This window comes from Euleptes europaea, chromosome 5, assembly GCF_029931775.1.
Source record: "Euleptes europaea isolate rEulEur1 chromosome 5, rEulEur1.hap1, whole genome shotgun sequence".
NCBI classification, from domain to species: domain Eukaryota; kingdom Metazoa; phylum Chordata; class Lepidosauria; order Squamata; family Sphaerodactylidae; genus Euleptes; species Euleptes europaea.
The window spans coordinates 9635551-9658226 of NC_079316.1; the positions used below are offsets into that span (position 1 = coordinate 9635551).

General features: G+C 45.9%; 1 protein-coding gene across 1 annotated transcript; it reads left to right on the plus strand.

Annotated features, from left to right (window-relative positions):
* Positions 1-1902: 1902 nt before the first annotated feature.
* On the plus strand, positions 1903-21239 carry LOC130477889 (cytochrome P450 2J2-like). The gene is made up of 9 exons (XM_056849970.1): positions 1903-2058; positions 6554-6716; positions 8618-8767; positions 9978-10138; positions 15042-15218; positions 16030-16171; positions 16576-16763; positions 19849-19990; positions 21052-21239. The coding sequence occupies exons 1-9, from the start codon at positions 1909-1911 to the stop codon at positions 21237-21239; spliced, it is 1461 nt and encodes a 486-aa protein (XP_056705948.1). The 5' UTR covers positions 1903-1908.
* The last annotated feature ends 1437 nt before the right edge of the window (positions 21240-22676 follow it).

The following is a 22676-nucleotide window of genomic DNA, read 5'->3' on the forward strand; positions in this document are numbered from 1 at the left end:
CTTACCGGTCTAAGATATTTTATTGGTGGTATATAACTCCAAAAGCAATTCAGAACAGGAATAAGGATTATAAAGGCTTTTGTTGGAAATGTAGAGATTGAAGCCACTTTTTATTACATGTGGTGGACTTGTAAAAGAGTGAAGCAGTACTGGAAAGAAGTACATGCCAAAATGCAAACATTTTTTAAGGTGAAATTCCCAATTGACTCAAAGACTATACTACTGGGGATTACTCCAAAGGTCATCACAAAAACTTCAATAGAAATGTTTAAGTATATGATAACAGTACTAGTTACACTAGCAGCGAAACGGAAATCAAAAGAATGTTTAGATCTGGAAGACTGGAAAAGCAAAATTGCAGAATATGCAGTAATGGCCAAACTGAAAGACTATGTAAACAAAAGGCCAAGTAAAGAATTGTATTATAAATGGAATCTATATTATTCTTATTGTTCTCAAAATCTGGTTTGAAATTTTGTCAACATCTTTTATGTATACCGTCTAGATAATATATTTCTGAAGTTAAAAATATTATACTAATAATACATTGTTTCAACATATTTAAAGTAATTATTGATATTATTCAGAAACTAGGGTATGTAGAGATGAATAATATTGATTAAAACAATCATAGATATTACAGGAATAATCAAACTAGGATATATATTTCATTTACTTGCTTAATTGTTTCTCATGTAATATATTTAGATAAGCTATTTTTGAATTTTATATTTTATATAATTGGGTCATTGATGTGAATTTGTTAGATATTCATATCTGTAGTCGTAATCTCAGCATGGTATGTACTATCTGTATTATTTATTCTGTCATATTCTTTTTACTCATTTTCTCTATGCCTATTATGTAAAATAAATAAATATTATTACAAAAAAAATCCAATTTCTCTCTTACTCAAAGCAGGGTTGCAGATGTAAAACAACTGCTGACGATGGCCGTTTAACAGCCATACTCATCCAAATGGGGCCAGAAATAAGTCAGACTAGGTAAGTGATCAGTGGAAGCATACATCCTGAGGAGTAATGGTCCTCATCCTTTCTGGATGATACTTGTGGAAAACAATGGACAGCCCCACAGCCATACTGACAATGTTCTATACTATCCATGAAGTAAAAGTAAAAGATTAGCAGAAAAACACACGCTATAAACACAGAATCATAGAGTTGGGAGCAGCCATAGAGGCCATCTAGTCTAACCCCCTTGCTCATTGCAGAATGAGCCTCAAGTATCCCTGACAACCGTTCGTCCAGCCACTGCTTAAAGATTGCCAGTGAGAGAGAGCTCACCACCTCCCCAGTTAGCCGATTCCACTGCTGAACTGCTTTTACTGTAAAAAAAACAAAATTCCTAATAACCAGCCGGTACCTTTCCACCCATAATTTATACTCACTATTGCAAGACCTATCCTCAGCAGCCAACAGGAACATCTCCCTGCCCTCCTCTAAGTGACAGCCCTCCAAATACTTAAAGATGTACAAAGGCATCTCTAATGCTATGTATATTTCATGATATATGATAACCTAATTTTTCAGAATATTCATGAAAACTGTTCTTGGTAGCCTGGTGTTGGATTATGCTGACCTTCCAGACTAACCATCTTATCTATAATTATTTGAGTGACACATATTGGAATGAGCTACAATGATAGCAACACATGTTCACGTGTTACTATAATGCATGTCCGGATGGTCGCATTCCTGAACTACTTTGTTTTGGTGTCAGAAGACTTGTCATCTTCTTATCTCAATAAACGGAATATATAAATGGCGGTCAGTGGATAAATAAAGAGAAGAGGAAATGTCTCCGAAGCAAGCCAAAAGTCTCTAGAGAAAGAGAATTCAAGTTGTACTAGAAAGATAAAAAAAAGTTTGAGAAAGAGTAGGCAGGATAATGTTGGGGGTTCTAGTGTGCCTCTTGATTCTTCTCTTTGTAAAATTGTTCCGGTCAGGCAAGTCGTATCCTCCAGGGCCTCTTCGACTGCCTCTCATTGGAGGCATTTGGCGGTTTTGGTCCGGCATATCTCGCAAGTCTTTTCTAGAGGTACGTCTTCCTTAATACTTAAATTAAGAGCATTTGGACTCATTTTCTTCCTAATGTTACATAGGTTATTTGATGTTCTTCATGTGGCCATCTGCACAGACTCACATATGAGTTCTGCATCTGCACAGAGCTCATATGTGGGAACATTTTAGAGCACTCAGCAGGAAGCTCTGACTCCTCCTAATAAGGGGACATCTGCAAATCTCCCAAGGGGAGAGACCAAATGACTTCCTGATCAGTTCTTCCATGATCACCATGTGAATGCCCAGATCAAACAAATAACTTCATAGATGACCACTTATAGAACATGCTGATAAGCAGCTTGCTTTTCTTATTGGTAATCTCATTGCAGTCCTATATAAAGGTGACTGGTGGGCTATTTAACTGTGCAAGTTGCTTTACAAACTATGAGGAGTGTGCAGCTGTCCTCGATGAGAGCCAGGGCTTTTTCGGCCCCGGCCTGGTGGAACCATCTCCCTAGCAACATCAGGGCCCTGCAGGTTAGGGTTGCCAGGTCCCCCTTCGCCATCGGCGGGAGGTTTTTGGGGCGGAGCCTGAGGAGGGCGGGGTTTGGGGAGGGGAGGGATCTCTATCACCTGTCTCATGGTGCTGCCTATGTATAAAAGAGAACAACTGCAGGTCACTGAGTAAATCACTCTGCTGGTGCCACAATTAGAAAAATGTTGTAGAGTGAACCGAAAAAAGCTGATCTAAATTCTTTAACAGGGAGGCTTAAGGGACAAACTGAGCAGCCTTTGCATTTAAAGTGACCTACCACAGAACTTCTGCTCAGAGGTTTTAATAAGTCAGAATGCACAAGCTTGTCCCTTAAAGAGCTTGTGCGAAGCAAGCCAATCAAAGGAAAATCCTTGCATCCTGAAATGGAGGTAAAGATGTGCCAGTGTTTTCTGGAGGTTGGCAACCCTACTGCGGGTCCTAAATGAGTTCTGCAGGGCCTGTAAAATGGAACTGTTCTGCCAGGTTTATAAATGAGGGAAGCTGCAAGTTTTTCTCTCTTGTCATTGCTGGCCTCCCCATCCTTCCCCCTAACTGGTTTATGGGGGGCTCATTGCCTGGCTGGGTTTTTCTAGTAGCCACTATTTATGAGTATTGAATGCCATCTTAGTTATTAATTTATATGGAGTACAGAGTCTGAATGAAGTTTCAAAGCATTTTTTAACTGATGTTTTATTATGTATTGTTGTAAGCCGCTCTGAGCCCGGCTGGCTGGGAATGAGGGTGGGCTATAAATATAAGGAAATAAATAAATAAAATAAATACGAATCTGCTCACCTGCCAAGTCTGGCGGCCATAAGGTTTGCAGCTAGGGTTGCCAACCTCCAGGTACTAGCTGGAGATCTCCTGCTATTACAACTGATCTCCAGCCAATAGAGAACAGTTTCCCTGGAGAAAATGGCTCCTTTCCAGGGCAGCGTGGGAGTAGAAAGATACCTGTGCTGCTTCTCTCTTGTCTGCTCCAGCAATCAGTGTTTAAATGACCGTTTCTTCAGCTTCCTGGAAAGCAAGATTCCCTCTTTGTTGAAAGAGACTATGATCTAGATAGGTCTGGTGTTAGAGGATCAGGTGAAGGAAGAGAGGCTAGTTAGAATAATGTTCTGAGAAACAATATCTAGGACATGTTACAACACACACTATAGTATGATGCAGCCAGCCAGGATAAATGCCTGAGCTCGTTGCTTCTTTAGGTACCTCTGTTTACAGGAAATAGATATTGCAGATATCTGCCAGCACTTGTCATTGGAGTCTTTCATGGTGAAGCAGTGACATTTAAAAGAGATTGCTGCAGCAGAGAGCATTTACGTTTTTAAGAGGTTCTGGGAGGGTTGCCAACTTTCAGATACTAGCTGGACATCTCCTGCTATTACAACTGATCTCCAGCAGATATAGATTGGTTCACCTGGAGAAAATGGCCCTATTTGGCAATTGGACTATGGCATTGATGTTCCTCCCCTCCTCAATCCCTGCCCTCCTCAGGTTCCTCCCCAAAAACTTCCCACCAGTGGCGAAGAGGGACCTGCAACCCTAGTGCCCCCTAACCACTGGGAGGACCCAAGACAGCAGACACAACAAGGGGGAAACTTTTATTTCTCAATAGGGTTGCCAGGTCCCTCTTCACCACCAATGGGAGGTTTTTTGGGTGGAGGAGGGCAGGGTTTGGGGAGGCGAGGGACTTCTATTGGGGATAATTCTTATATCAGAGGATATGGATCGTATGATTGCGCCTGGTGAAAGTCAAATAAAGTACTCACACGCAATGAATAGACAAAGTCTTTTGTCTTAGCAAAAACAAACTTTACTCACTATATTATGGGGTAGGGTAACTGGAGGTTAAAACAAGAATTCCTTACTACATATCTAGTTCCCTATACGTGCCAGAAAAGGTTCTTGCAGTTACTAAACTTACGCACATGGCATCTCTAAGATACAGAGTTGCCCCATCTTCTCTGGTTGACATCCAAAAGGTAATTGGGTACTGCTTTCACTTCTAAACAAAGGAAAGCAGTAATATGCAGATTCTGCCTATGTGACAAACAACGTGTTTGTCACTGATCCTCTCTGACCAATAATTAATTGACACATTGGAGATTACATCACCGTCTAGAACTGGTCAGCATCAATACAAACAATTTAACCCTTGTCTGCCTGACATGTAACGAATCTCGCTATCTAATCCCCAACGACTTCAGTACCAAAGAGTCTTATTGCCAAAGCAGCCGTTTTCTCCAGGGGAATTGATCTCTATCGGCTGGAGATCAGTTGTAATAGCAGGAGATCTCCAGTGAGTACCTGGAGGTTGGCAATCCTATTTCTTGATGCCCCCCATTTAAGCTGATTCCTCAAGCACTTTCACTGGTTCCTGGAGGGCAGGGAAGGGCAGGCATTGGTGGGGTCACTACAGGTCAAATGTGTTTTCCAGCCACCATGGGCAGCCACAACGGAGCTGCTTATTAGTCGTGCCATCAAAAATTATGTGTAGCCATATATTTAATGTGATTTTTGTGGTTAAGCCACTAGTGGCTCTACAGTGCCTTTTGGGGATATAAAAATAGTCCTGAGAGGGGGAAGGCTAAAGTTGCTTCCCCATATGTGCTGATGCTGAGAGTGCAAAACGGCTGCTATGCATCTGAGCCACACAGAAATCCCATTGCGGCCCCAGCCCTACGGGGGGGTGGAATGTTGGGGGGAAAGGGGGTCACGGCCACCCTAGGGGCTACCCATATCCTGGTGACAGAAAGGCGTGATCTTACCAAGAATGACTAGTACGCGACAGCTGGAGTAAACAGGCCACAACTTTATTGATTACAGCGTTAGGCATTGGCAAGCATGAGGGGCGGAATCCAGGGATCAGCTGACCCGACTGTCAGCTGATCACACCCTGCACCCAACCCGCCTGCTGGATGCAGCCTGAGATGGCAGTATGCTGGGACCCACGTGGGCGGCAGCCAACTGTGTGGTCCACTGCCACTTGGGAGGAGGCCAAACCGCAGCCCCCGAGACAGGCTTAACCATTCTGGGCCTCCCCCCCAAACCCCTTATTAGGGTCCCCAGAATGGGAAGCGGGGCATGCAGGCCATCTTTCCTCCAAACTGGATCCGGCCCCATGCCCAAACCGCCAACCTTTAGTTGTGACGATAACCCAACCAAACCCTATAACCAAGGGGAGGGTGGGTGGGACAAGCGGCGTGGAGGGGACAGAATGGCCGTGGCCACGGGCTGGGCCGCATTTATCCTCCCCCCGGCATGGCGGCCGGTGGGGACCCCATTGGCCGGAGAGGGTCCCGTGACCACCGACGGGGCCCGCCAAACACGTGAGGGGGCGGGGGCGGCCGCACGTCAGACCCGAGCCTGCCCCCCCACCTTCGTAGGCCGGTCGGGCCTCCCCCCCGGGCCACCGCCTGGAACGGCACTGCCGCCCTGATCGGCTGCTGCCGCCAGTGAGGGGAACCAGCCCCCTGTTCCCTCAGTCCCCCCCCCGCGGGCCCGCAAATCCGGATCCCCTGAGCGGGATCCGCTGCTTGCATGACTGATATGATATCAGATAAATCTGCCTTACAATCAATCAGACACTTGGTCCATCAAGGTCAGTATTGCCTGCTCAGGCTGGCAGCATCTTTTCAGAGCCTCTGGGGCTGATCTTTCATATCACCTGATCTTGTTTAGCTGGAGACGTTGGGGATTGAACCTGGGACCTTCTGTGTGTCCGGCAGATTCTCTACCACTGAGCCACACAGCCCCCCAAAATCCTTGTATTCACCAACAAACATGAGGATGTTGTAACAGGGAGATGTGAGGGTGTCTCCAGGGAACAAAGGGATGATGAGGTTGGAAGGGACAGAAATCTGAGAGGGAAATGAATACAGTGAGGAGTGGTGGGCAGGGAGGACTTCTGCACATGGAAAAGGAAAGCACAATGTTGATTTGGAAACAGCTTGTCTGAATATATTTCTGTTGTCTCTTTTGATGCAAATGGCAGATAGAAAAGCAATATGGAAATATTTTCACTCTATGGATGGGACCTATACCTATAGTTATAGTGTCTGGATTCCAAGGAATGAAAGAGGGACTGATAAACCTTTCAGAAGACTTTGTTGACCGACCAGTTACCCCTTTCGTGAAAGCTATGACAAAAGAGAAAGGTAAGTTGCTGGGAAGAGTGAAACATTGTTTCCCTGGTCAAATCATAGAGTAACATCAAGTAAAAGAGAAACAAGGAAATTTCTGAATGTTGTAGTCACAGTATTGAGACTGTCAGATAATCCACTGGCAGGGTATGAGCTTTCGTGAGCCACAACTCACTTCTTCAGATACAGGAATTTGAAGGTTCCCCTAGAAGGCACGCAGGTGGGCGTGGAACAGATCTGTGCCTCCCGGCCAGGAGGCACAGACCTGTTTAAAGGGCCCCCCCGCGCACCTTCAGGGGAACCCCCTGAAGGAACGCGAGGGGCCATTTAAACAGGTCTGCGCCTCCTAGCTGGGAGGCGCAGATCTGTTTAAAGGGCCCCCCGTGTGCCTTCAGGGGGTTCCGGCTGGGAGGCGCAGACCTGTTTAAATGGCCCCTTGCGCGCCTTCAGGGGAACCCCCTGAAGGCGCGTGGGGAGGCGTGGAACAGATCTGTGCCTCCCAGCCGGGAGGCGCAGACCTGTTTAAAGGGCCCCCCCATGCACCTTCGGGGGAACCCCCTGAAGGTGCGCGGGGGGACCCCGAATCTGCCGAATTTACTCGCCGAGCCCTCGAAGTCGGCAAATTCGGCTCCCCCGTTTCCCGCCTTTTTTGAGTTCAGTTCGTCCCGAACAGAAAAACAGCTGAATCGGGGGGAATTCGGCTGTTTTTCAGTTCGGGACGAACCAAATCAACAGCCCTATCCACGACGCTTCCGGGTAAACCCGGAAGTGACGTGGGCGCATTGCGCAGGGTGTGCGTGCACTACAGCCATGGCCCCAGAAAGCTCCTGCCAGTGGGCTACGGGGCCTGGCAATCCACTGCACTTAGTATTACATAAACCTGACAGAAAACAGAAGAGACATTTATTTTATGTTATTTGAGTTATGTATAGTCGGCCTTTATGAGAAGGCAGTCTGTAGAAGCATATGGGTTTTGAGGAGATGGTTAAAGGAGGAAGTCTTGCTTGTTTGAAAGAGGCTGTTCTTTACGCACAAAGCAGAGCAGCAGCAGACATGAAGATGAAACCGGGGGAATGCAACAAAGGGAAGAAAGATCAGTGAGCAGGACGATAGGAGCAATCTGACTGGCTCAAACATCATATTTGTCCAGGAAGCACCCAGACATACCTCAAAACAGGCATGCCTCTGCTTCATAAAATGAACTCACCACATTGTTGTCTTGTAAACAATCTTCCTTAGGGATGGGGTTTAGGAGAAACATTTCCAGCCTGTTTGAGGCTGGTTTTACCCAAAAATGTTTTCAGCCTGGGTATCATTCTGGCCTTTCCAATCATCTCTTTTTAACCATATAAGCAGGATATTGTAGTTGCAAAAATGCTCGCTGTAGCTCCTTCAAGTGAGTATCGCTGTCTGAGGGGTTGGAGCAGATGCGACTATAGCGTTGGGCTTGGCTATAGACAATGGACTGTTTGATATGGTTGGGGTGGTACCTGGAGGCATGTAGATTTGTTTGCTTATCTTAATGATTCTTAATAAACACACAAATACATACTAGCAAACAGGAACCAAGCCCCAAGGAATCATATAAATTGTAATATGATTTAACATGAAAGTAGGACAGACTGTGCTTCAGCTACCACTGTAACTGAGCCCCTCATGTGGGCACTTGTTGCCTGGGGGGGCTCAACCCCCCTGGCCAGGTTTGGGGGGGGCTTGAGCCCCTCAGCCCCCCTCCCCAGTAGTTTACGCCTATGGTAGAAAGTGGGAGTGAATGGGAACGTCTTCAGTTATGAATAGCTCAGAATTAATAGATGTTAATGTCATTCCAGTTGGGTGTTTTCTGAGCTGCAAATCTACATATTTATTTGCAGGAATTCTTGTGAGTAAAATTTCTTATTGATTCTTAATGGCTTTAGGTATTGTATTTTCAAATGGTCACACCTGGAAGCAACAGAGGAAATTTGGGATAGCTACCATGCGGAAGTTGGGACTGGGGAAGAAAGGCGTGGAGCACCAAGTACAAGAGGAGGCCCATCAGCTTATTGAGACTTTTGCACGTGCAAAGGGTATGTGATAGTAGGCGATTATACTGCCATATACACCAATCTGCAGAAATCCTGATGGAAAGTCTCTAGTGTGGAAATACTTCCACAATGGACACACACACACAAGCACACACGAAGCTGTCTTATACTGAATCAGACCATTGGTCCATCAATGTCAGTATTGTTTACTCAGACTGGAAGCAGCTCTTCAGGATCTCAGACAGAGGTCTTTCACATCACCTTACTGCCTGGTCCTTTTAACGAAATGGTAGGGATTGGACCTGGGACCTTCTGCATGCAAAGCAGAGGCTCTTCCACTGAGCCACAGACATTCTGATTCACACCGGGGAGGGGCTGTGGCTCAGTGGTAGAGCATCTGCTTGACATGCAAAAGGTTCCAGGTTCAATCCCCAGCATTGCCAGTTAAAGGGACTAGGCAAGTAGGTGATGTGAAAGACCTCTGCCTGAGACCCTGGAGAGCTGCTGCTGGTCTGAGTAGACAATACTGACTTGGATGGACCATACTCAGAAGCATAATTTCATCCTGAGAAGCATAGGATTATAGTTTCCTGTGCTCAGAAAGTAGCAGAAACTGCAGATCCCAGTATGTGTTTGATTTAACAATGGTCTGCAGCATCTGTTTCTAGAAGAAGAAGAAGAAGAAGACTTGGCTTTTATATGCTGACTTTTTCTACTACTTAAGGCAGAATCAAACTGGCTTACAATCACCTTCCCTTCCCCTCCCCACAACAGACACCCTGTGGGGTAGGTGGGGCTAAGATAACTCTAAGAGAACTCTAACTAGCCCAAGGTCACCCAGCTGGCTTCATGTGGAGGAGTGGGGTAACAAATCCAGTTCACCAGATTAGCCTCCGCCGCTCATTTGGAGGAGTGGGGAATCAAACCCGGTTCTCCAGATCAGAGTTCACTGCTCCAAACCACCACTCTTAACCACTACACCACACTAGCTCTTCTAGCAAGTCTTCCCCAAAGTTGATTGATAAGTGGGAGGACTATTGGGAGGGCTGGATAGGTATGATGATGAGTGTCTTATGAGTGGAATCCCAGTTCGAGGGAGACCAAACTGTGTAATGGTGGGGTAGCATTTTTTGTATCGGAGAGTTCAGAATGAGAACTTGTTGATTCTTTTTTCCTTACTGTCTCTAATTTAGCATGAACTTTAAGTAGTAACTACAAATATTAATATAAGTATCAATGATTGTATTTGTAGGGGAGCCTCTTGACCCTTCATTACCCATCAAAAATGCAGTCTCCAATGTGATCTGTGCTTTGGCTTTTGGACATCGGTTTTCTATTGACGATGAAGAATTCCTCAAGTTGACAAAAGCCATTAACATTATCTTAACATTTGCAACAAGCGTACTTCATGGTGTGAGTAGTGTGTGAAATTAAATCAAAAGAGTTTCCGTCTAGACATTAGGAAGAACTTTCTGACAGTCGAGTGATTCCTCAGTGGGACAGGTTTCCTCGGGAGGTGGTGAGCTCTCCTACCCGGGAGGTTTTTAAGAAGAGGTTACATGGCCATCTGTGAGCAATGCTGATTCTGTGACCTTAGGCAGATCATGAGAGGGAGGGCATCTTGGCCATCTTCTGGGCGTGTAGGGATCACTGGGTGTGTGTGTGGGGGTAGTTGTGAATTTCCTGCATTGTGCAGGGGGTTGGACCAGATGACCCTGGTGGTCCCTTCCAACTCTATGATTCTATTATTTTGATTCTCATTTGAAAGCCCTAGAATATCATATTGGGAAATAGGGTGGTTGAAAAAAAAATTCGGATTCGGCAAAATTTGTCCCGTTCTCATTCAGGAAATGCCGAAGTCCGAACTCCCCCCGCTTCGGGTCTGTGCAATCGGCACGAATTCAAAGTTTGGGGAAACAATTCGGCTGAATAAATCCATTAAAAACACAACCATGCCTTTCCGCAGCTCCAGGGGGGGCATTTTTTGGGATAGAGGTCCCAAACTTTCAGAGGAGCTTCAAAGGACCCTTCTTGCAAGACCCCCCAACTTTTGTAAAGATTGGGTCAGGGGGGGCTGAGATATGGGCCCCGAAAGGGGTCCCCCCACCCTTAATGTGCATCTCTGAGCAGAGCTTGCCGCCCACGCACAAAGCTCCCAGCCCCGACAAACAGCTGAGAAGCGGGGAGCAAGGGCAGGGCAGGTGTGAAGAAGTTTGCAAAGCAACACAACTGCAAAGCAACACAACTGCAAAGCAACACAACCATGCAAAGCAACACCTTTGCAACCATGCAAAGCAACACCTGACACCTGGGAGTTTGCAAACCATGGAAAGGGACAGAGGCAGCTAGCTATGCATAATGAGCAGGAGGGGGTGGAATTTCCCCTTTTGCATTGGACTCGGGACCAGGCAAATGCATTCTTTAAGTCACCATTTGAAAACCAGTTTTGAGCAAGCATCAAAATAGACCTAACCGATCTTATGAATGAGGGAAAACCTGAGGACACACAACTGAAGCCCCCCCCCTCAAACCAGGGAGAGAGAGACTCAAGGGGGCACACACACCCCAGGCAGAATGGGCAAAAGCCCCCTTTGGCTTCCCCCACCCACCCACAGAAACTGCTCCCTCCCCACACAGACACACAGACTCTGCTTCCCCCCCACACACACACAGGAGAAAAATTATAAATTAAAGCCCCCAAAGGGGTCCTACTGTGGCTGTCTTCTGTTCCATCAGGAGGGGCTGGGAGGTCTGGGTAATCCAATACGATTCCATTTAAGCACGGGAGGTTTTGCCTTGGATTTGCCACTCTGGAGATGCATACAGGATCGGGTGATCCATTCATCCCAATAGGGAAAAGGGGAAAGCCCGTATCTCGGGTCCCCCTGACCCAATGTTTACAAAACTTGGGGGGTCTCTTAAGAAGGCTCGTCTGAAGCTATGCTGAAAGTTTGGGGGCTGCACCCCCAAAAATGCACCCCCTGCAGCCACGGAAAGGGAAAAGGGGGGAGCCCATATTTCTGCCCCCACTGAACCCATCTTTATAAAACTTGGGGGGGTGTCTTAAGAAGGCTCGTCTGAAGCTATGCTGAAAGTTTGGGGGCTGCACCCACAAAAAAGTGCCCCCTGCAGCCACGGAAAGGGAAAAGGGGGAGGGAAAAGGGGTGGAGCCCATATCTCGGGACCCCCGACCCAATGTTTACAAAACTTGGGGGGTCTCTTAAGAAGGCTCATCTGAAGCTCTGCTGAAAGTTTGGGGTCTCTACCCCCAAAAATGCGCCCCCTGCAGCCACGGAAAGGAGCGAATGTGCACATGCACCCCCCACGGGGATTTCTCTCTTTCACTCCCCGGCCGGGCTGCGCAGCAGCTGATTCCTCCAGTACTCAATCCTGACTGATTGGCCAGAAGAAGACCCAGCTTGGCCACCGATTGGCCGGGGGAGAATGCTGCTTACTGACAGTTATGCTGCTGTGCCCCGAATTTGCCGAATTTATTCGCAAACTCCCAAACTCGCTGAATTCGGCTCCCCCATTTTCGAGTTCGAATCAGGGGAAATTCGGCTGTTTTTCGGTTCGGGACGAACCGAATCGACAGCCCTATTGGGAAATTGCCAACAGGTGAGGACTGTCCACTCATGAAGGAAGCATAAGGGAGTGATTTCACCCCCTTCCCCTTGCTGACTGCAACCTCCCAACTAGGGTTGCCAACTCCAGGTACTAGCTGGAGATCTCCTGCTGTTACAACTGATCTCCAGCCAATAGAGAGCAGTTCACCTGGAGAAAATGGCCATTTTGGCAATTGGACTCTATGGCATTGCAGTCCCTTCCCTCCCCAAACCCTTCCTTCCTCAGGCTCCATCCCAAAAATCTCCAGGTATTTCCCAACCTGGAACTGGCAACCCTGCTCCCAACTCATGTGGCTATCATTCCATGTAAGTCCTATAGACTGGGGAATAAAATTTCCCAGGGTTGGAAATCACTGCTGGGACAAGGTGAAGACTGCGAAAACCAACAACTATCAGCACCTTCAGCTTACTGGTAGTGGGATCAGACCTCTTATATAGAAAATACTTGACATGAATTTGTTGGACCTGGTAAAGATTCAGTGGAAGGTAAATTGGACAGTACAAGCAGAAACCCACAAGTACTTGTGGGAGGCATTTCATTTCCCTCTCCCACTATTTCTTCTTTCCATTTCCTGAAAACCACCATAGCCTCTCTCCTTTTCCTGCTTCCTTCTCTCCTTCGCACCCTATAGCTAGCCTATATTTATCTCCCCTTCTGTTCTCAGCTTTCCCTCTGCCCACAGCTTAGGGTTGCCAACCTCCAGGTACTAGCTGGATATCTTCTGCTATTATGACTGGTAATAGCAGGAGATATCCAGCTAGAGATATCCAGCTAGAGATAAGACTAGAGATCAGTTCCCCTGGAAAAAATGGCAGCTTTGGCTATTGGACTCTATGGCATTGAAGTCCCTTCCCTCCCCAAACCCTGCCCTCCTCAGGCTCCGCCCCAAAAACCTCCCACTTGGTGGCCAATAGGGACCTGGCAATCCTATTGTAGCAGCCTCTACTTAGGAAAACTATGGCCCAGTTGTGTGGTGGCAGACACAACTTATATGGGCCAGGTCCACTTATATGGTAGGAAGCCCTAAAGGATGCTTGAGGGGCACATCACTTTCCCTTGTACCCCCATCCTGGCACTGTTTTCTGTTTCCCTTCTATTGGCAATCTCTTTTCTCTGCCAATTTTTCTCTTTCTCAGCCATTCACCACCCTACCTTTTATCTGCCTCCCATCTTCACCTGTATTTGCTGTTGATTTACTTCATTTATACCCTACTTTTCTCCAAAATGGGGACCAAAGAAGCTTACATTATTTTCCTCTCCTCCTTTTTATCCTCTCAATAACCCTGTGAGGTAGGTTAGGCTGAAAGGATGCTACTGGCCCAAAATCATCTCGGGCGCTTCCACAGTTGGATGGGGATTCAAGCCTGGGTCTCTCAGACCCTACTTTGAAGCTCTAGCCCCTATACCACACTGGCTTTCATAGGGTGGCTGCTGTTGAACTAGGGTTGCCAACTTCCAGGTACTCGCTGGAGATCTCCTGCTATTACAACTGATCTCCAGCCTATAGAGATCAGTGCACCTGGAGAAAATGGTGGCTTTGGCAATTGAACTCTAGGGCATTGAAGTCCCTCCCCTCCCCAAATCCCACCCTCTTCAGGCTCTGTTTCAAAAATCTCCCGCCGGTAGCAAAGAGGGACCTGGCAAACCTAAGTCGAACAGTAGTAAGCAGCTAGGCCTAGTTGAATCATGCAAGCCAGGCACTATCAAGTCACCCAGTAGTTACTGCCAGCCAGGCATGGCCCCAATAAATCCTCTCTTAAAGGCTGCCAGGTTCTTGGGGATCGACTTCAGCCACTGCTGGGCCCACTGCAGCTCCAAATGGCCGCCGCTGAATGATAGTAAGTGTGTTGTCTGCACTTTATTTTTTCTATTGGGTAAATTTAAACCACCAGTGCATTTATTGTTTTAGCTTTCAGATTTTTCTGCACACCTTGGTAGTCCCCCAAGTTTGCAGGTAGATCTGTTTAGCATCAGCGTGGTCCCAATCCACAGATTTAGATATCCATGGGGGGGCACACTTGAGAAACAGATATATAGATGATTACATTGATTGCAGATTTTTCCCAAGTCAATTTCCTCCAGGTAAAGAATCCCTCTCTATTTCAGCTATACTCTGGGTTTTCAAAATAAATGAAAAGTTAAAGTAGCCTCATGGGTCAAAATAAGAATCTAGAATAACTTTAATGTAATTCACAGGGTTTCTAGGTCTCTCTTTGCCACTGATGGGAGTGATGGGGATGGAGCCTGAAGAAGGCGGAGTTTGGGGAGGGTGGGACTTCAATGTCATAGAGCCCAATGGCCAAAGTGGCCATTTTCTCCAGGTGAACTGATCTGTATTGGCTGGAGAGCAGTTGTAATAGCAGGAGATCTCCAGCTAGTACCTGGAGGTTGGCAACCCTAGTAATACACTTTATTCAGACCAACCCAAATGACACTTGGGAGGGAAGGTGGCTTGGTATAGCCCAATCTCAGAAGCTAAGCAGGTTCACTACTTGGATGGGAGACTGCCAAGGAGGACTATGCAGAGGAAGACAATGACAAACCACCTCTTCTTCTCACTTGCCTTGAAAGCCCCTTGCTGGGGGTGCCGTGAGTAAGTTGTGAATTGACAGCACTTAAATATGTAAAAGACTGTGTTACTGTGCCTCTTCTCAGTAAAAATAAGATTTTGCCTTCATATTTCCTGCAGTTCTATGAAATGTTTCCATGGCTCTTGGACTGTCTCCCAGGTCCTCATAAAAAAGCGTTTTCTAGCAGAGATGTCGTGCTTTCATTTATAAGGAAAGAGATAGAAAAGCATAAGGAGAACCAGTCCCTGCATGATCCACAGGATTACATTGATTTCTATCTACTTCAGATAGAGAAAGTAAGTATCTGCCTTGTATGTGGTATAGTGGTTAAGAGCGGTGGTATGGAGCGGTAGACGCTGATCTGGAGAACCGGGTTTGATTCCCCACTCCTCCACATGAGCGGAGGACGCTAATCTGGTGAACTGGATTTGTTTCCCCACTTCTATACATGAAGCCAGCTGGATGGCCTTGGGCTAGTCACAGCTCTCTTAGAGCTCTCTCAGCCCCACCTACTTCGCAGGCTGTCTGTTGTGGGGAGGGGAAGGGAAGGTGATTGTAAGCCAGTTTGATTCTTCTTTCCTGACCTTCTCAGGCAGGGCCATTCTCCATAAGGTGGGGGCCATAATGGAGAAAGAACATGAAAATGTGTTTTTCATTGAATTCACCAAAACGACAATTGATTACCTAATATGACTAGCTTCCTTTCCAATATTCAAAATACACAACCTCACCATGAATGAAGTTCTTTCTTCTAACCCTCCTACCTGATAGCTATTTCACTACTCAGGTTTTTGACTGTCCCCCCAACAGCTCTCTCCGTTCTTTTTAGATGCAAGTTCTGGGACTTCCATTAGGGAGGGGTTTGGTTAATAACAGCAAAATAAGGTCCTGCCCACCCCAAGGAGGGAGAGAAGGAGAGAGAGAGGAAAAGACCCTTCCCACCAAGTACTCATTTGGGGGCAAGGATGGTCCTGGTGGGAACGGGAGCAGACCCCCAGGCTATTGGCCCACCAGGATGTTTCTGGCAGGCAGCCTTAATGGCCAATCCACCCCTGAGCAAAATTGTTAGAATTCATTTCAACCTCCATTTTCCATTGTTAACGACAGAGAAAGAGTGACCCCAACTCCACCTATGATGAAGGGAACTTGGCTCAATCCATTTTTGACCTCTTTATCGCAGGATCGGACACTACCACGACAACTCTGCAATGGGCACTACTCCTCATTGCAAATCATCCAGATATTCAAGGTAAGGCAATCTTGTACAGCATGAAAAGGGTAGTTCTTACTTTTGCTTTTCATGCTTAGTAATGGGTTGTAACAATCTGTGAACCATATGAAATCACAGGAGGAAGGGGAACAGTTTGTAGAGTAGGTATAGTATGGTGGTTTTAAGGATCTTCCTAGCATTGGCTGGAAGTGCAATCCTAAACAGAGTTACATGCTTCTAAGTCCATTAAAGTCAATGGGCTAAGCCTTGGCCAGTATGCCAGGTTTGTTGACCCTCCAGGTTACCAGGTTGCCCACTGTGAAAAACAGGATACTAGACTTGATGAACCATTGGTCTGATCCAGCAGGGCACCTCTGATGTTCTTATTCACTGTCCAATGCAAATTCATTTTCAGCCTAAATGCAAAATTCTTTTCCTACCAGAAAAAGTCTACAAGGAGATGGAAGATGTTTTGGGTTCCTCTCAATCATGCACACATCAAGATAGGAAGAAATTGCCCTACACCAATGCTGTGATTCATGAGATCCAGCGTTCCCAATATATCTTGTTAATTGGGATCCCCAGAGAATCTGTGAAGGATGTGAACATGCTTGGTGTTTTCATTCCAAAGGTATAGTCAATATTTTTAGCTACTCTCCTGGATCCAATGAGCAGTCTGTATTGGTGGAAGGGATTTACAACCTGCATGTGCAGAACATGTGCAACCTGCATGTTCTGCCAAGGCAGAGGTTCTTTTGGATTTGGAGGCAATAAATACACAGGTAGGTGAAGGAAAGCAATGCTTTACTTATAACACACAGCATTCAGCTTATAACACAAAGTATTCAGCTAGCACGCAATATAGCATTTATACTTTACAAGAGCTTATCTCCACTTCGGCTCGCGGGAGCTCTGTGTACAGCAGCGAGAGAGACCCCCGGTCATCAGTCAGGTTATACAGCATCCAGATCCTGATCTGTGTTGAAGCTCTCTGCTGGTCTTCACTCTTGGGTTTTTATCACTCAGGCCAGATACCTTAATAGGTTGATTCAGTGCACCTGGCTCACAACCCTTCATTCCTGATCATGCAAACCAGCTGATGCATGAACCAGCATAGAATGCCTAATCAATCTGAGATTACACCTGGTACACAATGCTCCCATCTTGTAAGGAAAGAAAGAAAACAAACTATGCTTAATAGGCCAGCATTCTTTACAGAGGGAATATGGGGGAAATGAGACATGTCAACCTAAACTCCTCGCCATACAATATTCTTCTGTATATTTCCAATACACCTCTGCAGGACTGCTTGAAGGGCAAGTTGCCTAACCTCCTTTCCCCACAATGATACCCTCTTGTACTGGGATTATTGTATCGTTCCTCATAAATAGCTTGTTCCCTCTGTGCCTACCTATTTATGTTAATTTGCCACCCCTGCTTTAGATGAGTAACTGGAAAGAGGGTATATAACCCTTTCTTCCAATTTTTCTTGAATGATGTTATTTGCACTTCACCTTTCTCATTGAGACTCAAGGCAGTTTACATAATATAAGTCAGTGTAATCAATAGTAGAGGTGTGCGTCATTTTTTTTTCAAGTTTGGTTTTAATAGACCCAGAAATTGTCAAAAAAATTTAAAAAAGCCAAATAATAATGTTTGGCTTTCCCCTGAATACAGATCCCCATGGAGCAGAGTGGTAAAATGCAGTACTGCAATCAAAAACTCTGCTCACAACCTGAGTTTGATCTTGACGGAAGTCGATTTCAGGTAACCGTATCAAGGTCGACTCAGCCTTCCATCCTTCCGAGGTTGGTAAAATGGCCCACCCTGTAAACATAGTTTGCCTAGTAAACGTCGGGATGTGACATCACCTGACCTGGTGCTTGCGCAGGGGACTACCTTTACCTTCCCCCTCCCCCGGAAAATCAAAAATTGTCAGGTTAATAAATCTGAACCTGAAAAATATTCAGTGCAGAGTTTCAGTTCTCTGTCCTCGCTGCAGTCAAACTCCACTTGGAGTCCAAAGGTGGTGGCAGACCCTGGGAGGAAGGGAGGGGGTTAAAAATGGTGTTAGGGCCAAAGCGGCCACAAATAATGCTGAATTTGGCATCATTTGGGATCTGCTTTTTGGCTCCCATTTATTACCTTTTTTTTTTAACTGGTAACCCCCCCCCCTTTGAAAAATACTGAAAAGGTATTTTTCAACTACCACTTAATCTATCCACTGTTTGATAAAGATATGGCTGTTACTTTATCTGTACTTTATTATTTCACGGCTGCTTTGAAGATACGCCAAAAGTTATACTCAAGTTAATCCTAAATGCTCATTTACATACAGGTGCTCTTTTAGCACAGGAACTGGTATTTTTCAGGGGGGGGGAGACTTCCATTTGGCTTTAGCTGAGTGCAAGCCTTAATCAATAAAATGAGACATATAATAAACAGTGTAATAGGACTGGGATATATATGTCTCTTCCACCATTTGAAATGCTTCCCCATAACAATAATCACATTTTGTAGGAATATAAACTGATGCAAGTACTCGTTCCATGTGTTCTCCTGCCAGGGGCCTGAGACCCCTAACCCTACCACTCAACGCAACCTCTCTCAGACTCAGAAGTTCAAGTTGGTTAGGCAGTAAAAGGTTCACCACCTGCCTTGTCCTTATTTATTTTTACAAGAGCCCTGACCCTTTTACACACCAGGTTCCCATTCTCTTTCCCAGAGTACCACCAAATAGGGCATCCCAGTTACTTTTTCAACCACCTCTCAACCAGATATTTCCTTGTATTAGGGAATAACTTTTATTGAAAGCATTAAATAATATTGGAATGCTATAGGCAAATGGATGCAGTGTTTCTTACCATGTGAAATGTTGATCCCTAACTCTCTTCATTCTTCCAGTCCTCTCAGTTACATGCTATCTTTCTTAAAGCCAGCTTCTGACTTGCTCTTTCACTCACAGACTCAATCATATCTCTTTTCTACCGCTGTTCCTACTCTAACTGTCCTAACTGTTCACTATCCACAGTCAACCTTCTTCCAACATTCATCAGCAGTCATTAGCTGCTCTCTGAGAGACGTGGATATGGACCTGTCCATCACAGGCCCTTTGCAAGTTTGAAGAGATGTCCTAACATCAGGGAAAGTGGTTGGGATGACTATGGGCTCTTGCTCAATCTTGCTGTCTGGGGCTGCAATCTAGAACTTTTAAGAACTGTGGAACAAACATTGAATTGAGTTTTAAATCTGAATTTGCCCTGAGAAAATCTCATTTCTCAGATGCATCGTGTACTCAATGCAAGGAGCAATATTTAAAATTAAAAAGGGCGTGGGGTTGGATCCAACAGGTTTTTCCTCAGGATCTGAGGTATTTTCAGTTTACTGTGGCTGAGCAGAATGTAATGTCACTACAGTTTCCTGGGAGTACATACAATCATTGTTCTTCTTCCTATTATTATTATGACTCACAAAATCGGTATCCTGCCTTTCTGCCCTTACAAGGGCCACCAAAGCTGCTAACAATTGAACAATTTAAAGCATTCGTGATGAAACCATTAAACTTGACCCCTCCCCGTTCTTCCCTTCCTCATAGTTCTTCCTTTAAACCACACAGATATTTTTTTCGTATGTCAAAAGGCATTAGATTTTTCAGGGAGTATTGATGGATCGTGCTGTTCTTGAAGTATTCTGAGTCAACTGTTTCTTCCTTTTAGGGAACCATTCTTCTCCCAGATATTGCCTCTGTTCTTCTGGATCCCAAGCAATGGGCAACCCCAGAAGAGTTCAACCCAAATCATTTTTTGGACAAGGATGGAAATTTTGTGGATAGAGAAGAATTTCTTCCATTTGGTGCAGGTAAGCGGAGAACTATGAATAATTAGTCAGCTTATGAATAATTAGTCAGATTTACAGGGTTTTTCAAGACTGAATCTAGGAACACTTACTCTACATGTTGCACTTTATTTATATATTTAAACAATCTATCATGCCTTTCTCTCAAAGGAAAAAAGGCAGATTACAATAAAAATAAACACACAGACACATATATATTTGGAGCCACTGGAAGGCTGCCACAGATGGAAGGGTGTTCCAGCTATGAAGCATGACTTCCCCCGAGGGTTGTCTACCTTCAGGTACTAGCTGAAGATCTCCTGCTATTACAACTAATCTCCAGCCGATAGAGATCAGTTCCCCTGGAGAAAATGGCCGCTTTGGCAATTGGACTGTATGGCATTGAAGTCCCTCCCCTCCCCAAAACCCCGCCCTCCTCAGGCTCTGCCCCCAAAATCTCCAGGTATTTCCCAACCCGGAGCTTGCAACCAAAGTATTTTGGACTTGTATCTGTATTTTGGATGGTGCTGGGAAAAGTCCAGAGCAATCAGCTGCTCCCTCCTTTCCATTTCTTGCCTACTAGGTTCTCGTAACTCCAGCTGCCATTATTGCCCTTGGGAATGTCTGGTACAGTTAGATATTGGTGATTCACTGTCAAGGGAAGTGCAATGAAATGTGAATTATGCATTCAGGTCATAATGTCCTCTTGTAGATGCACCTGCTTTTCCAAAGTTCAGTGGCTATATTATATAACACTTGTATTATACAACTTTTGCTATTTTAGGAAGGAAGTAATCCTAAACTCACATAAATTCACACTAGTGGATAGCTACTCGTTACTAAGGGCCAAATCAAGTTTCCTGAAGGGTGCTGGGTCAGAGATTAGAAGGAGATTTGTAAGGAAAAGTTGGTTGCGGTGATGGGAGATGCTGGTGGGCTAGTTCAGGTGATGAGAGGGGGATATTGTTCAGCAACCCAGATTTCCTCCTCAAAGTCCAAATTAGCTGCAGGCTGAAGTAATAGACACATGAGGATAGGTGGAATACATATTATTCATTTGATTTGTGTCTTTAATTCCTTGGCAGGGGCCCGTATGTGTCTGGGGAGGCAGCTGGCGGAGATCGAGCTCTTCATCTTCTTTACCAGCCTGTTGAGGTCCTTCACCTTCCAGCTGCCAGAAGGAGTCAAAGAGCTCAGCAAAGAGGCTATAGTTGGGCTGGCTATGCATCCCCATCCTTATAAACTCCGTGCTGTTCCCCGCTCAAGTGCTTAGTAAACTATAAAAATAATTTGTGCTGAGAGTGAGAAAGCAGGATAGTAAGTCGAAACAATAAAATAAATACATATTTGTTACTGCTTTCTGTAACAATGAGCATATGAGCGCATTAAGCTGCCTTATGCTGAATTAGACCATGGTCCATCAAAGTCAGTATCATCTTCTCAGACTGGCAGCAGCTCTCCAGGGCTCTCACATCACCTACTTGCCTAGTCCCTTTAACTGGAGATGCTGGGGATTGAACCTGGGACCTTCTGCATGACAAGCAGATGCTCTGCCACTGAGCCACAGCCCCTCCTATATATTCTATTGTGACTTGTCCAATGTCCTAGAGTTTTTCCACTTAATTAGAATTTGGCCGAGGTCCTGTTTGCCTGACGTCAGACCCACTGTGGATGCTATTGGTGGCTATGTGTGTGTGTTAAGTGCCCTGAAGTCGTTTCCGACTCATGGCGACTCTATGAATCAGTGTCCTCCAAAGTCTCCTATCTTTGACAGCCTTGCTGAGATCTTGCAAATTGAGGGCCATTGCTTCCTTTATAGAGTCACTCCATCTCTTGTTGGGTCTTCCTATTTTCCTGCTGCCTTCGACTTTTCCTAGCATGATTGTCTTTTCCAGTTACTCTTGTTTTCTCATAATATGTCCAAAGTATGACAGCTACGGCTGTTGGAAAAAAAATTCGGTAAAGTTCGGCTTCGGCAAAATTCGGCTCTTTTAAATTCGGGCCGTGCCAAAGTCCGAACTCCCCTGCTTCAGGTCCCTGAAATTCGGCGGAAGATCTGGAGTTTGGGGGAAAATTCTGTGGGTCTTTGAAGTGCTGGGCGCCGCCTGCCCAGGCAGTGCTCACCACTTCAAAGAGTCGGGAAGGGGGTGGGGGTCTTTAAAGAGCCCCCCCACGGGCCTTCACTGGGGCTTCCATGAAGGCGTGAGGGGCTCTTTAAACAGATTTGCGCCTTCCAACTGCCTGTCTGCGCAGGCAGGGCAGAAGGGTTTAAAGACCCCTCGCCCCTCTTCCTGGGACTCCCCTGAAGGCGCGCGGGGGGCCCTTTAAATGGATCTGTGCCTCCTGGCTGGGAGGCAGAAATCTATACCAAGCCTCCCCGTGAGACTTCAGGGGACTCCCCTGAAGGTGTACGGGGGGGGGGGCTTGGTATAGATTTGTGACTCCCGGCCGGGAGGCACAAATCTATTTAAAGGGCCCCCGGCATGCCTTCAGGGAAGCTCCCTGAAGGCGCGCACGGGGGGGACAGATCTGCGCCTTCCAGCTGGAAGGCGCAGATCTGTTTAAAGGGCCTGAATTCACTGAATTTATTCGGGAACACCACGAACTCGCCAAATTCGGCTCCCTGTTTCCCCCCCCTTTTTGAGTTCGGTTGAATCCGAACCAAAAAACCACCGAATCGGGGGAAATTCGGCTGTTTTTCGGTTCTGGA

What these genes read in the sequence shown, in the direction of transcription:
- LOC130477889 (XM_056849970.1), top strand. Translation starts at nt 1,909, where the DNA reads ATGTTGGGGGTTCTAGTGTGCCTCTTGATTCTTCTCTTTGTAAAATTG. An exon ending in CAACAAGCGTACTTCATGGT is followed by an intron (nt 10,139 to 15,041) that starts GTGAGTAGTGTG and finishes TATTTCCTGCAG; the next exon opens with TTCTATGAAATGTTTCCATG. An exon ending in ATTTCTTCCATTTGGTGCAG is followed by an intron (nt 19,991 to 21,051) that starts GTAAGCGGAGAA and finishes ATTCCTTGGCAG; the next exon opens with GGGCCCGTATGTGTCTGGGG.